The sequence below is a fragment of the Triplophysa rosa genome, linkage group LG3, assembly GCF_024868665.1.
Source record: "Triplophysa rosa linkage group LG3, Trosa_1v2, whole genome shotgun sequence".
NCBI lineage: Eukaryota > Metazoa > Chordata > Actinopteri > Cypriniformes > Nemacheilidae > Triplophysa > Triplophysa rosa.
Window position 1 is genome coordinate 2,703,857 of NC_079892.1, and position 11,618 is coordinate 2,715,474.

Consider the following 11,618-nt stretch of genomic DNA (forward strand, 5'->3'; position numbering starts at 1 on the left):
TCTCTCTCTCTCTCTCTCTCTCTCTCTCTCTCTCTCTCTCTCTCTCTCTCTCTCTCCAGGCCTGTATTGATGAGAATGCAGAAATGGTTCAGTTTCTGGTAGAGAGCGGCAGTAATGTAAACCGAGGAGACAATGAAGGCTGGACGCCCCTCCACGCCGCCGCCTCATGCGGTTTCGTACAAATCACAAAGTGAGTAGCTCTGTCCCAAATTTTTAGTTCAAAACAGCAAGTTGGCAGACAGCACAATAGCACAAAGGCTGTCCTGATGTCAGATTTTCACTACACAATACAAGATTATTGTGGCCAAGAGAATTGACATATAATCGCATATAGTTTAATGAATTAAACTATTAAATCTATGAAACTATGAAATTTTTATCAGCTATTTAAAAGTCATGTCTTCTTCCATGTCGTAGGTATTTGATAGAACACGGGGCGCGTGTGGGGGCAGTAAACAGCGAGGGGGAACTTCCTCTGGACGTCGCCACTGAAGATGCCATGGAGAGATTGCTGAAAGCTGAGATTAATAAACAGGGTGAGAAATCTTTTAGCTATTTTCTTATATGAATGTCTTAAACACTCCATGTGTCTGATCTGTGTGATCCAATTAAAACTAAACACATGCACACTCACCCACAAAAGCTTTTTTTAGCGTGTTTGTAGGATGTGTTCGGGTTTGAGAGTACCAGTACCTGAACTTGCCACATCAAAGTCTTTATTTAAATACTGCAGCTGCCCGTGGCTTTTATAAACATCCTCCTGACGCTTGTTAGACGTGTTAGGTGGGTGAGTGAATGTGGGTATGAGTGTGTCTTTGTGTCACTCTCTCAAGAACAGAATGATCTTGAACTGCCTATCAAAAGGGTCTTGTTTGAAAGCCTGTAGCATTCATTTATCAAGATAGCTCTGTTTAATGTGTTTCTCACTGTTCCACTGTGTTGACCGTCAGCATGAAGTCTGGTTCACATTCAAATTTTGCCCGGGCCAAAACTCTTTTTCTTTCAAAGATTTAAAGTCCTCATTTAATCAAAAACGAAGATTTTTTTTTTTTTCATTTTTAGTCTTCGGCTTCTCATATGATCTGAGGCTAAAAGGTAGCTAAACGCTACTGGCTATTTAAAAGGGGAAGAAGCCACTCAATACGTCCCCTATGGTCCAGTATGGCCCTTTCTTCCTGTTTCAAAGGAAATTACGCCAACACATTAAACAAAGCTGCGCATTCAAGGAACCGAAATGGGCCCTTAAAGCCATCAGGAACCCGGAATTTGTACTTCAATAAAAGCGGTCAATTGCAGTTGCCCGGTACCTTGTGAATACAACTTTGTTTCTTGGTGGACTAAAATACACACTCTGTGTGTAAGTGTTTGTAAAATCGTTGCTTTAAAATGAATTTTCAGGTATCGATGTGGAGCAGGCCAGGAGAGAGGAAGAGAGAGTCATGCTTCAGGATGCCACGGCCGTGATGGCAGGAACTGGCTGTCTTGTCCCTCATCAAAACATGCAGGCCACGGCACTGCATGTAGCTGCTGCTAAAGGATACATTGAGGTGTTAAAGTGAGTTCAAACTTGACTACTAAGATGGCAATGAGTGAATTCTTCAGTTCTGGCACAAGATGCAGCGTTACTGACTATATTTGTCAAGCACAGCTGTTCAACCCTGTTATCCAAATGTTATTGTAGGAATAATCAAAGTTTATGTTTATCAATAACATCATACCATCATTTGTTCCCAAACTGGCTAGCACCTACTGAGCAATAGCATAATTTAGGCAAAATTTTCAACCCTGTTACTCATTCAGTTTTAGGCTTTCTAGAAAAGAACCAACCAATTTAGCGAATTTATGTGACCCCAACCACTGTGGTATGCGATACAGATTCTTTCTTAGCCCTACTTTCAACTATAGGGACACTTCAAAGTGTGAGTTAATGCTTTAGTTCTGACACAAATTGTAGTGTTGATCGTGTTCATCAGGCTAAGCCGTTCAACCCTGTTATCAAAGTTTTGGAGAATAAAAAAGTTGATTAATAACTGCAAATTAACATTTGGATCCAGGACCTACTAAATAATAGCTTGGTTTATGCTAACTTTGCTACCCTGTAACATTTTTTTTTATTTGATTTTAGTTTAACTTATTTTTCTAGGAAATAAGAAAATCACCATAACCAGTTTAGTGAATTTCTGTCGGGCTCTGAGAAAATTTTATTGAAAAGGGATGTGCACTCGAGAACAAATATGCGAATCAGATTCTTAGCGCTACTTTTAAAGCACCTGAATTAATCTATCTTTGTCAGGGTGCTGCTGCAGTGTCTGGTGGACGTGGACAGTCAGGACAGTGACGGTTGGACGGCGCTCCACGCGGCAGCTCACTGGGGTCAGGAGGAGGCCTGTAATCTGCTTGTTGAGCACATGTGTGACATGAGCGCGGTTAATATTGTGGTAAGAAGGCAGACACACTCACACACACACACACACACACACACACACACACACACACGTTTTACAGAAATTATTATAATTTAACATACAGTCATCATTGACCAGTCACAATTAAGTATTCCAAGGCATTGTGTATTTGTGTCTCATAGGGCCAAACTCCACTCGATGTAGCCGATGAGAACCTTGTCGAAGTCTTGGAAGAACTGCAGAAGAAGCAGAACGCTGTAAGTTTGCATGTATGCGTGTGTTTATGTGTACGCTATCTTATCGTCTCTCTGCTTACAGTATGTTCAAAGACCGCTTTCACTGCAAGCAAACGAGCAGTTATCTTTGCCACAAGAATGTTCGGAAAGCAAGAGTGTGTGTGTGTATAGAGCTGACATAAATACACACACACACACTCCATTCTACAAGAGATCACTCCACAGATTTGCATTACTGCAATACAATAATTTGTTTGTTTGTTTATTCGTTTGTTTATTTGATTTGAATAGGGGCAAACACAAAATACTTAAACAAAGCTGAAAGCAACAGCTGTACAATGCAGATATCATAGTGTAGCGATAGCTAATTTGCAAAACCTGTGCCTAAAACTAAAAGAGCTGTTGTTGTTTTTGTAAAGATGCGTTCAGAGAAACAGAAGATCCAGTCGCCTGTCATTGAGACCAGCCCGACTGTTTCCACGGCACCCCCTCGCCCTCGCAGGTAACCTCACACATCACTTCCTGTGCGATGAATCCCACATGACATGTTTATTTTTTGCAATTTATCTTTAACTATGATGAAGTCATATATATCTGTGCGTTATCTACACTAGTGTGTATTGCTGGGCGTTATAGTTTTTGTCTCTTGTTACAAATCACAGTTCAGGTACACAACAGCAATTGTACGGTTGTGTTGAATGAGAAAAATAAAATAGTCGTGGCACCTGTTGTCTGCTCACTGGCTTGTCTCTGATGTATTGACTGGCTGCAGGACATCAATTTCTCGTATGAGCAGCAGAGAAAAAATCACGCTTCACGAGAGAGAAAAGCACGCCCTCCCCACACTCCAAACTCCGCCCACCGAAGAGGAGGACGAGGACTCCAGGACAGCGGTCGCCCCCAAAGCCTCCAGCAGCTCCAGTTCAGAGGAAGAGAGCGAATCGGAGAGCGACGCTGAGTCAGGTGACCAAAGATGAGAAGCCACACCCACTATTATTCTAGAAATGGCGTCAGCTGAATGTCTGTGCTTGTCTTTTTAGAAAAAGCAAAAACTCGAGAAATTATCAACAACTTGAACAACAAGCGCAACAATTCTACTGCGGTTGCGAGCGCTACGGTGACCAGCACAGCTGTAAATCAGGCTAAAAAGGTGATGAGAAGCTTCAAAAGGGAGTCGTGGTTTGATAAAACGAATGTTTGAAGTCGTTTATCAGATTTGCACAAAATTTGGAGTATGTCATCTAGATATACTCCTAACAAATATTATAGATCTGTGAAACCGACACAATTTGCTATGGATAGCCATGCAAATTTCAGCAACATTTTGTAAAAATTTGCTGCCATGCTATAAGCATATTTGCGTTTTTGTTTATAACTTGGGAACTGTATGGAATTGTTTTCATCAGTCCAAAATCATTGGTCCATATATTTTCAACATCAATAGTAAACCGACAAAATGTTTGTCGTTGTAGCTTTTGGGGATTTTGTTACGAGTTATTATACTGGAATTGTAAAGTTTTAAAATAAGTTTACATTTACAAGTTTCATTTATTTCCTTGTGTTGTCTGCTTTTAGGGTGAACCTTTTCAGACGTCAGCGACAGACGCTCTTGGTTCCTGGAGGACGGCTTTGCGTAAAGAGGACAGCTCTGTAACGCTGGGCTCTGCCAGGGCCTCCGACTCATCCGGTGAGACCCTCAAGGGCTCAGTAACTAAACTGGGCATGACACGCTCGGCATCTAGTCCCAAACTGAGTTCTGAGAGCGATAATAAGGTAACGCACACATGCAAACATCACACATACACATACAAGCATTGATAGAATTGTCTTAATATGACATCGCTTCCTGCGTTTAGGAGCCCCGGCTTGCCCGCGTGCAGCCCACTCCATCCAGACGCTTGTTCAGCATTTCAGACACCAACCCGGACAACTCCAGCAGGTGAGACACAAGATACCATTTTATACCCACCTACAGGTACGTCTACTCGCCTGTTTTGAATCATTCGCCCATCATTCTGCGTCTGTGTAGCTGGTTGAGCCGGAGCTCTTCATACACACGCCGATCGAACAACCAGTCCGGCAACGACGTGTCGGGTCAGAACCCCTTGTTAACTCGCAGCTCATCTTATGGAAGGAAGCTTGATGACCCTTCAGTGACCTCTTTAACCACAGGAACCTCTGGACTCAGTCGTCTCAACAATCTAGTGGCTCAGAGGTTTGTGTGCGTGTCTCGCTCGTTCTGTTTTTATTTGTGTTTTGGGGTTTAAATATTCAAGTCTCTCTCACAGATCAGCTCAGGAAGAGGCCGATAAGAAGGAACCCGTTTCGGGGACAACCTCCAACTCTGTTACCACGACAGGTGATACAGATGCCAAACAGAGACGCAAGTAAGTGTGATGTACCTGGATCTACACAAATTATTCAGCAGGAAAGATTTTGTAGTTCTTTTTCTCTAAGTTTCGGTTTGTGTGTGTTGTAGGTCTTATTTGACTCCAGTGCGTGATGAGGAGGCGGAGGCTCAGAGAAGAGCCCGATCCAGACACCTCCGCCAGTCCAGACGCTCCACACAGGTTTGTCTGATCGTATTACCTGTAGTTCTGACCGACAATAATTCGTTTTTTATAACTGCAAAAACGTCTGTTTTTGTCTTTTAAAATTTTTAAAAACCGGATAAATTATCTACTTGGTCTTTTTTTCTTTTTTTTAAATCTAAACTTTGTCTCAATTTTGATCAGACTAAATTTGATTAGATGTGTGCTTTTTTGAGTAGGGTTGCATGATATTAAAGATGCGATCATTTAGAATTATGCGATACGATCATGCTTAAAATTCGTTAGATCAATTGACATCATTAAAATATATTTAAAAACTGAAAATCATATATCTAACTTACATCTTTCGTATTGTTTATGGGAAAGAAAAAGCATCTGTTTCACAAGTCTCTCTGCTGTCTGCGTCGATCTAAAACGTACGACTGTACGTAACTTTGAAGTATTAAAGTCATTCAGTTATTGCAAACTATTGCGATATGTACATTTGCGTCATTTCGATCATTTTCATATATTTTTCAGCTCCGATTTTAAGGATGTTTAGATAATTGTACTGCAAAACAAGGGATTGATCAATCTGAAATTGGTGACACAAACACTTGCGCAGCTGATACTGAGCAAACTGATGGAAGTGGTTGGACTCTGACCTTTAACCTGGACCCCTGACCCTCACACGAGGAAAACATTTGCGTGGAACGGTTTCGTGGATTTCAAACGTCTCTGTGTGACTCTCGTGTTTGGTCTTCAGGGTGTAACTCTCACAGACCTGCAGGAAGCGGAGAAGACAATGAAGACGGAAAACAGGGGGAAAGAGAAGGACGAGGAGGAGAAAGATGGGAAGCAAAAGAAGGGAGACGAAGGGGTGAGAAGGGTCCTGTGTTTGTTGTCTGACGGTTTGTGCTAGCGTTGATTTTGTTACTGCAAACTAAAGGCGAAGCGTTTAAACATGAAAACTAAACTAAAATGCTTTCTCCGAAATGAACTGCTGCACAAAACGATTTACTTTTGTCACGTGTTTGCGTGCAGGAGGTGAGCTGGCGATCTCGTATCGCTAACTTGCAAAAGTCGGATCTGCTGGGACTCACGCATCCCCCCGGCGCACCCCGTCCTGACAGACAAGGTAAAGTTTCACCTCTAAATCTTGATTTCATGACACGCAGATATGATTGGTTATCTCTAAGTGTAACATTGTTTGGTAGATGCAGACAGCGCTGCCGCAGACAGTGAGGAGTGGGCCAGAGAGCGCAGGAGGGCCAGGGCTCGGAGGAGAGGAAGGACAGGGGAGGTAAGCGGAAGACACATCTGACTAAACCGAAAGCTCATCAAGAGATTTTTTGTGTTTGAACTTTGACCTCTCTGTGTTTTCAGAGCGATGACAATGACCCCAGTGGAGAGGATGAGAGTAGTGGTGGGCGGGACCCACAGGTTTGACCAATCATAATGCTCTTTATTTATTTATTTTTTTTCATTTGATTGACATGTTCCTGTGTGACTGCTTTTTTCTCAGGAATAGTCTGAATGAATGGGTTTCTTCAGTTCTGTAGAATTTTGTTTCTTTGTGGACTGCTTATGGTGTTATACAAAGTTTAGATAGTTTTCCAAACTCTGTATTTTTAAGGTGATGGGGTCTCCCGAAAATGAAAAATCAAAATTTACTCACCGTTTCCGTACGTCATGCTGGTACTTGGTGTACAAAGACAGGAGATGTTGACCGGTATCTTTCAGGCTCCTGAAAGGAAAAAAGACCATTAAAAATCGCCCATGCGACTGGTGCACAATTATTCTTCAGAAGTCGGGCAAATGTTTGACAGAATCGCAAAACAATCCATGCTGCAATCTGTCACATTTAATCAACTGATCTGATTTGTTTTGATTAAAAAAACGCATTGCATTCTTAAAGTATCTGAGGCATTCGTAGGTATTAAGTATGTTTATTCAGTGCTTCAATTAAGCAAGATATTTCTGTTCTTTTCCATTGCCTGACTCTTTTAGTTTGTTTGTGTTTATGTTTTCGACCCGAAGTGTGAATTGTTTTCTGTCTCCCTCTTTCAGACAGACAGGCATGTGAGCAGCAGGTACGAGTCTGACCTTTGACCTTTCATTCTGTTTAGCGATGGTGGCGTGTGGTTTTCTTATTTCATCTCTCTTTCCCATTTCTCAGGTCTGATTCAGTCTTGAATGACTGTATTCTCACGAGAGGATCGGATTCCAGGGACTTTAAAAAGGTGGGGAGGAATTCGCAGGTTAACTGTGTGTTACGCGGAAGTTTGCGTGTGTAACGTGTCTGTATTCGCATGTTTGTGTCTCAGATGTTTGAGGAGGTTTCCAGGGAAAACCGCCGTCTGCAGACGCAGTTATCAGACACGCAGAGAACCATTTCACTGACACGTGTTGAGCTGGAAAAGGCCACTCAGGTGTGCACAAACGCATGAAAGCATATCTGGTGGATTGATGTAGGGTCAAATTAAAATTAAAACAAATAAAAAAAAACAATGGCATTTAAAGGTCCAGCGTGTCATTTTTTTGGAGGATCTATTGACAGAAATGCGATATAATAAACATAACTATGACTTCAGAGGTGTAGAAAGACCTTGCATAATGAAGCGTTGTGTTTTTATTACCTTAGAATGAGCTATTTCTATTTACATACACCGCGGGTCCCCTTACATGGAATTCACCATGTTGTTTCTACAGTAGCCCAAAACGGACAAACTGCTCTACAGAGCGTGTTTCGTAAATACGTTATCATGAAAACGTGACGACATCTTTGTCCCGCGTCAGCCACCTTAGTGCTTCGAAAGGGAGGGGTGGAGTGAGCCATTGGTTGCAATTCACAACCTCACCGGTAGATGCCCAACATTTCATGCCCTGGACCTTTAAAGCTGCAATCTTTTTTTCTCTCTTTAACTTGCACCGGCTCACAGAAGTAGTCTTCTAATAATGATTTTTAGTTGTGTATTATTTCACGGAAAATGTTTGACGTCATTTGACTCTACATACTAGCTATTTATTTCTTTACGTAGAATAAAGGAAACTTGCAATTTCGGTAGTACTGATACTATAAAAAAAGTTTCCCTTTAGTGTACTTTTGTAATACTTAAAAGTAGGTTGTGAGAAAACGTAACTATGTTTGTGCGTAACAGAGGCAGGAGAGATTCACAGACTGCACCGCTCTGCTGGAGATGGAAAAGAAGGTGAGTCAACAAAACGTACAAAATTCTGTTAAAGCGCTTGAAAAACGTGACTGTGATCTTATGAGGTCACTCCACACACCTGCTTTCTCTCTTTCTCGATCTCTCAGGAGAGAAAGATGTTAGAGAGGCGTGCCGCCGAGCTGGAAGAGGAATTGAAGGTGAGAACGAAATACTTTGTACATATGCGTGCTTTTATGCCGGTTGGCTCAGAAGCAGTTTGTGGATTAACCAATGTGCTTCCCTCTTGTGTTATGTTATGAATGTACGTTGCTTAATTCTTTATCCCTTAGAGCAATACAGCTGTAAATTAGAGCTAACACAAGTCAACCCTGTTTACCGTAAGACGTTTGTGTCACTCCATGATCAAGTGCGGTGCAATTAAGTGACGAGTAATAATTAGATTTCCATTTTACAATTTGAGTTCTGTCAGTGTTGGGAATTAGCAACAGGTTCTTATCTAGAAGTTAAAAACCGTTATTATACTGAATTAGTTTTAGTTCAGTTCTGGTTTCCCTCATGCAGTGTTGGGTGGAACTAGTTACTAAGTAATTAGTTACTGTAATTTAATTACTTTTCCCTTGAAAAGTAAAGTAAGGGATTACTCTTATTTTTTCTGTAATTTAATTACAGTTACTTCTGATGTAATTAAACTAAATACTCAGTGTAATATATGTGTGTGCAATAGTGGGATTGACATCAAAATTCAAAGTCTAACTTTAAAATCTGTGCTTTAATGTATAATTCTCACATTTGTAATACTTTGGTCAGTTAATAAGAGAACTTTATGTGGTTTAATATTATTTATTTGAATGAATTAAAAGAGCTGTTTCACGTCTATCCTTGAATCGCTTAACTAATCAAGGTGGATATAGGATATAGAAAGTAATAAGTAACTAAATACTTTTTGGAGAGAGTAATTTGTACAGTAATCTAATTACACTATTGAATATGTAATTAGTAAGTAGTAATTAATTACTTTTTCAGAGTAACTTACCCAACACTGCCCTCATGTCATTCCCAAACGTGTATGACTTTTGTATGAGAAGAATTTGACAGCTAACGCTTTCGAAACAACATACACAGCCAGAAAGCAACCAGGAGCTTCAGAAAAGAAAAAAAAATCAGTTCAGTAACCAAAAGCTGTGTGTGCAAAAGAACAAAATGGTTTTAAATAACTTGTATTATAGAACGCAGCTTTCTTTAACCATTTTCTTTTTTTTTGTCGAAATACCCTTTCATTGTTCAGAAAACAGCAGCTGTGAGATTCTTCCAAACATCTAATTTGGTGTTTCACAGACTAAAGAAAGTCATACAGTTTTGGAGCAAAACAAGGGTGAATGAATAATGGCCAAATTTTAACTTCTTTATGGTTTCCGACAAGCCAATGCAACAAAGGGGAAGTTCTCGGGAAGTAACTTGCGCGTGTCTGTCGTGCAGGTTTTGGGAGACTTGAGAGCGGACAACCAGAGGCTGAAGGACGAGAACGGAGCTTTGATTCGAGTCATCAGCAAACTCTCCAAATAGAGAGCGGAGGAGAGAGAGAAACGTCCCACCCCTCCCCCAACATCCTTCCGAGGGCCAAAGGCGGCGCGAGAGGAGGGGTGAACGTCAGACCCGAAAAACTACCCAGAAGAATGTCACTGTTTTATGTGGACCGGTCACAGTTTGACTTGATCTTTTACCTTTCTGCTATACGTGTGCGCGTGGCGTGTTTCAACTTCATGCATGTTCTCAGGAGACCAACAAGGAGACGAAGCATCGACTTTCTCTTTTTCTCACACACTCGCACTCAAATCGGGACGCATTCTCATAAGTGTGACCACACACACTCGACACACATTCCACATCTCGGGCAGCTGAGCTCTGCAGTATTTTTTGCATCTTTGCACGCTACGTCTGCACAGCATGCAAACACACACAACTGGGAGGTTTTACCCCAAAATCCACAAAAAGGTGGTCTGGATATAAGGGTGTCACTCAAGTTATTGACTCCAGATTTATTGACCAACGCAACAAACAATAGGGGCGACAATCAGTCAAACGGTCGGTGCAGACTCTCGCGCATGCCGGAAAACATGTCGGTTCGAAGCCTGTTATGCTATGCATCTTGTTTTTTTAAAGCGACACTTATGACGAGCGATGCGGAAATGTCTATTTTCGTATTTTTTACTGTTGTGTGAATACGTCGTTGTCTTCGCGAGCAAGGATAATGTCTTTTGTTTATTGTGTACAAATATTATTCGTTTGAAATCATACGCGCCATAAACTGTAACATGAAATCAGTTGCGTTTTTCTCCACGTGTTGTTTTTCTAATATATTGAATGAATGTTGGCACTTAATAAAAGATGTGTGTTTGTAGCCCGGTGCCTGTTTCTTTGCTGTTGTGGATGGGTTCCAGTGCGTTGAAATGTTTTATTTTAGATGTACGAGTTTTACGATTTGAAATTATGATTTGATTTTAACAAAGACTTTGAACGTCTAAATGAAATGCATAGTCTTTTGGATTCGTTTAAAAATGTTGTAGATCTGATTTAACTTTTCGTGCAATCTCATTTTATTAGTGCTTTCCTTAGGTAGTAGCTCGTTGCTTTTTAAGATTTTTTTTCTTCTCATCACTCGTTGCTCCCCAATGCCTATGTCCCTCTGTCTAGCAGATGTCCTACATCATCAGAAAAAAAAAACAAGAACAGCTGTAATAATCTAACATTCCCACACACACAGAGAGAGAGAGAGAGAGAGAGAAAGGGGGAGTTACAGTAAAACTGGACTGTGTAAACAGAGTCTGCAAAATTATTCAAATTCTGTGGTGATGTAGTTCTTGGTTTGACACCTTGTTAAGAAGGTCAAAAACAGCAGGATAACAGAGAATACGAGGTTGAGAAGTTCTGTGGAGATTCCTACAGATGCTACAGAGATCAGACTCTGTTTACCTTCTGCAAAAACTGAATGACCCCTTGAGAACGAATGCCAGCCCTCATCCTGGGATCTGTTTGTCTCATCTACATATACACTGACAACAAGCAGCGCTCCTAATAAGGTACGCCGAGCAGTTCTGCTGTAAATATCCCTCAGGTCTGAGAGAGAGAGAGAGAGAGAGAGAGAGAGGAAGAGAGGGCGGAGAGGAAAGGTCTGGGGAAAAGAAGCGGATGGATTGCGGCCTTATAAGGGTAAAGCGTCTCTTTTCCCATGGTCTGGAACCCCAAATTCCGGCAATGTGCCAAAAGAGGCAGAAC

At 41.2% G+C, this 11,618-nt stretch overlaps 1 protein-coding gene across 2 annotated transcripts in view; it reads left to right on the top strand.

Annotated features, from left to right (window-relative positions):
- zmp:0000001167 (protein phosphatase 1 regulatory subunit 12A) overlaps positions 1-10,743 on the top strand; it is a 15,551-nt gene extending 4,808 nt beyond the window's left edge. The window contains exons 2-24 of one of the 2 annotated variants that reach the window (XM_057329694.1): positions 60-190; positions 418-536; positions 1,399-1,555; positions 2,294-2,438; positions 2,588-2,662; positions 3,061-3,143; positions 3,414-3,604; positions 3,682-3,791; positions 4,217-4,414; positions 4,498-4,580; positions 4,671-4,856; positions 4,930-5,028; positions 5,121-5,211; positions 5,939-6,052; positions 6,217-6,310; positions 6,390-6,475; positions 6,559-6,615; positions 7,243-7,265; positions 7,352-7,415; positions 7,500-7,604; positions 8,334-8,384; positions 8,492-8,542; positions 9,822-10,743. In XM_057329694.1, coding sequence (XP_057185677.1) covers positions 60-190; positions 418-536; positions 1,399-1,555; positions 2,294-2,438; positions 2,588-2,662; positions 3,061-3,143; positions 3,414-3,604; positions 3,682-3,791; positions 4,217-4,414; positions 4,498-4,580; positions 4,671-4,856; positions 4,930-5,028; positions 5,121-5,211; positions 5,939-6,052; positions 6,217-6,310; positions 6,390-6,475; positions 6,559-6,615; positions 7,243-7,265; positions 7,352-7,415; positions 7,500-7,604; positions 8,334-8,384; positions 8,492-8,542; positions 9,822-9,908 — 2,400 coding nt within the window. In that variant the 3' untranslated portion in view covers positions 9,909-10,743. The remainder of the gene's footprint in view (positions 1-59; positions 191-417; positions 537-1,398; positions 1,556-2,293; positions 2,439-2,587; positions 2,663-3,060; positions 3,144-3,413; positions 3,605-3,681; positions 3,792-4,216; positions 4,415-4,497; positions 4,581-4,670; positions 4,857-4,929; positions 5,029-5,120; positions 5,212-5,938; positions 6,053-6,216; positions 6,311-6,389; positions 6,476-6,558; positions 6,616-7,242; positions 7,266-7,351; positions 7,416-7,499; positions 7,605-8,333; positions 8,385-8,491; positions 8,543-9,821) is intronic. The other variant, XM_057329695.1, reaches the window with a different exon arrangement.
- The last annotated feature ends 875 nt before the right edge of the window (positions 10,744-11,618 follow it).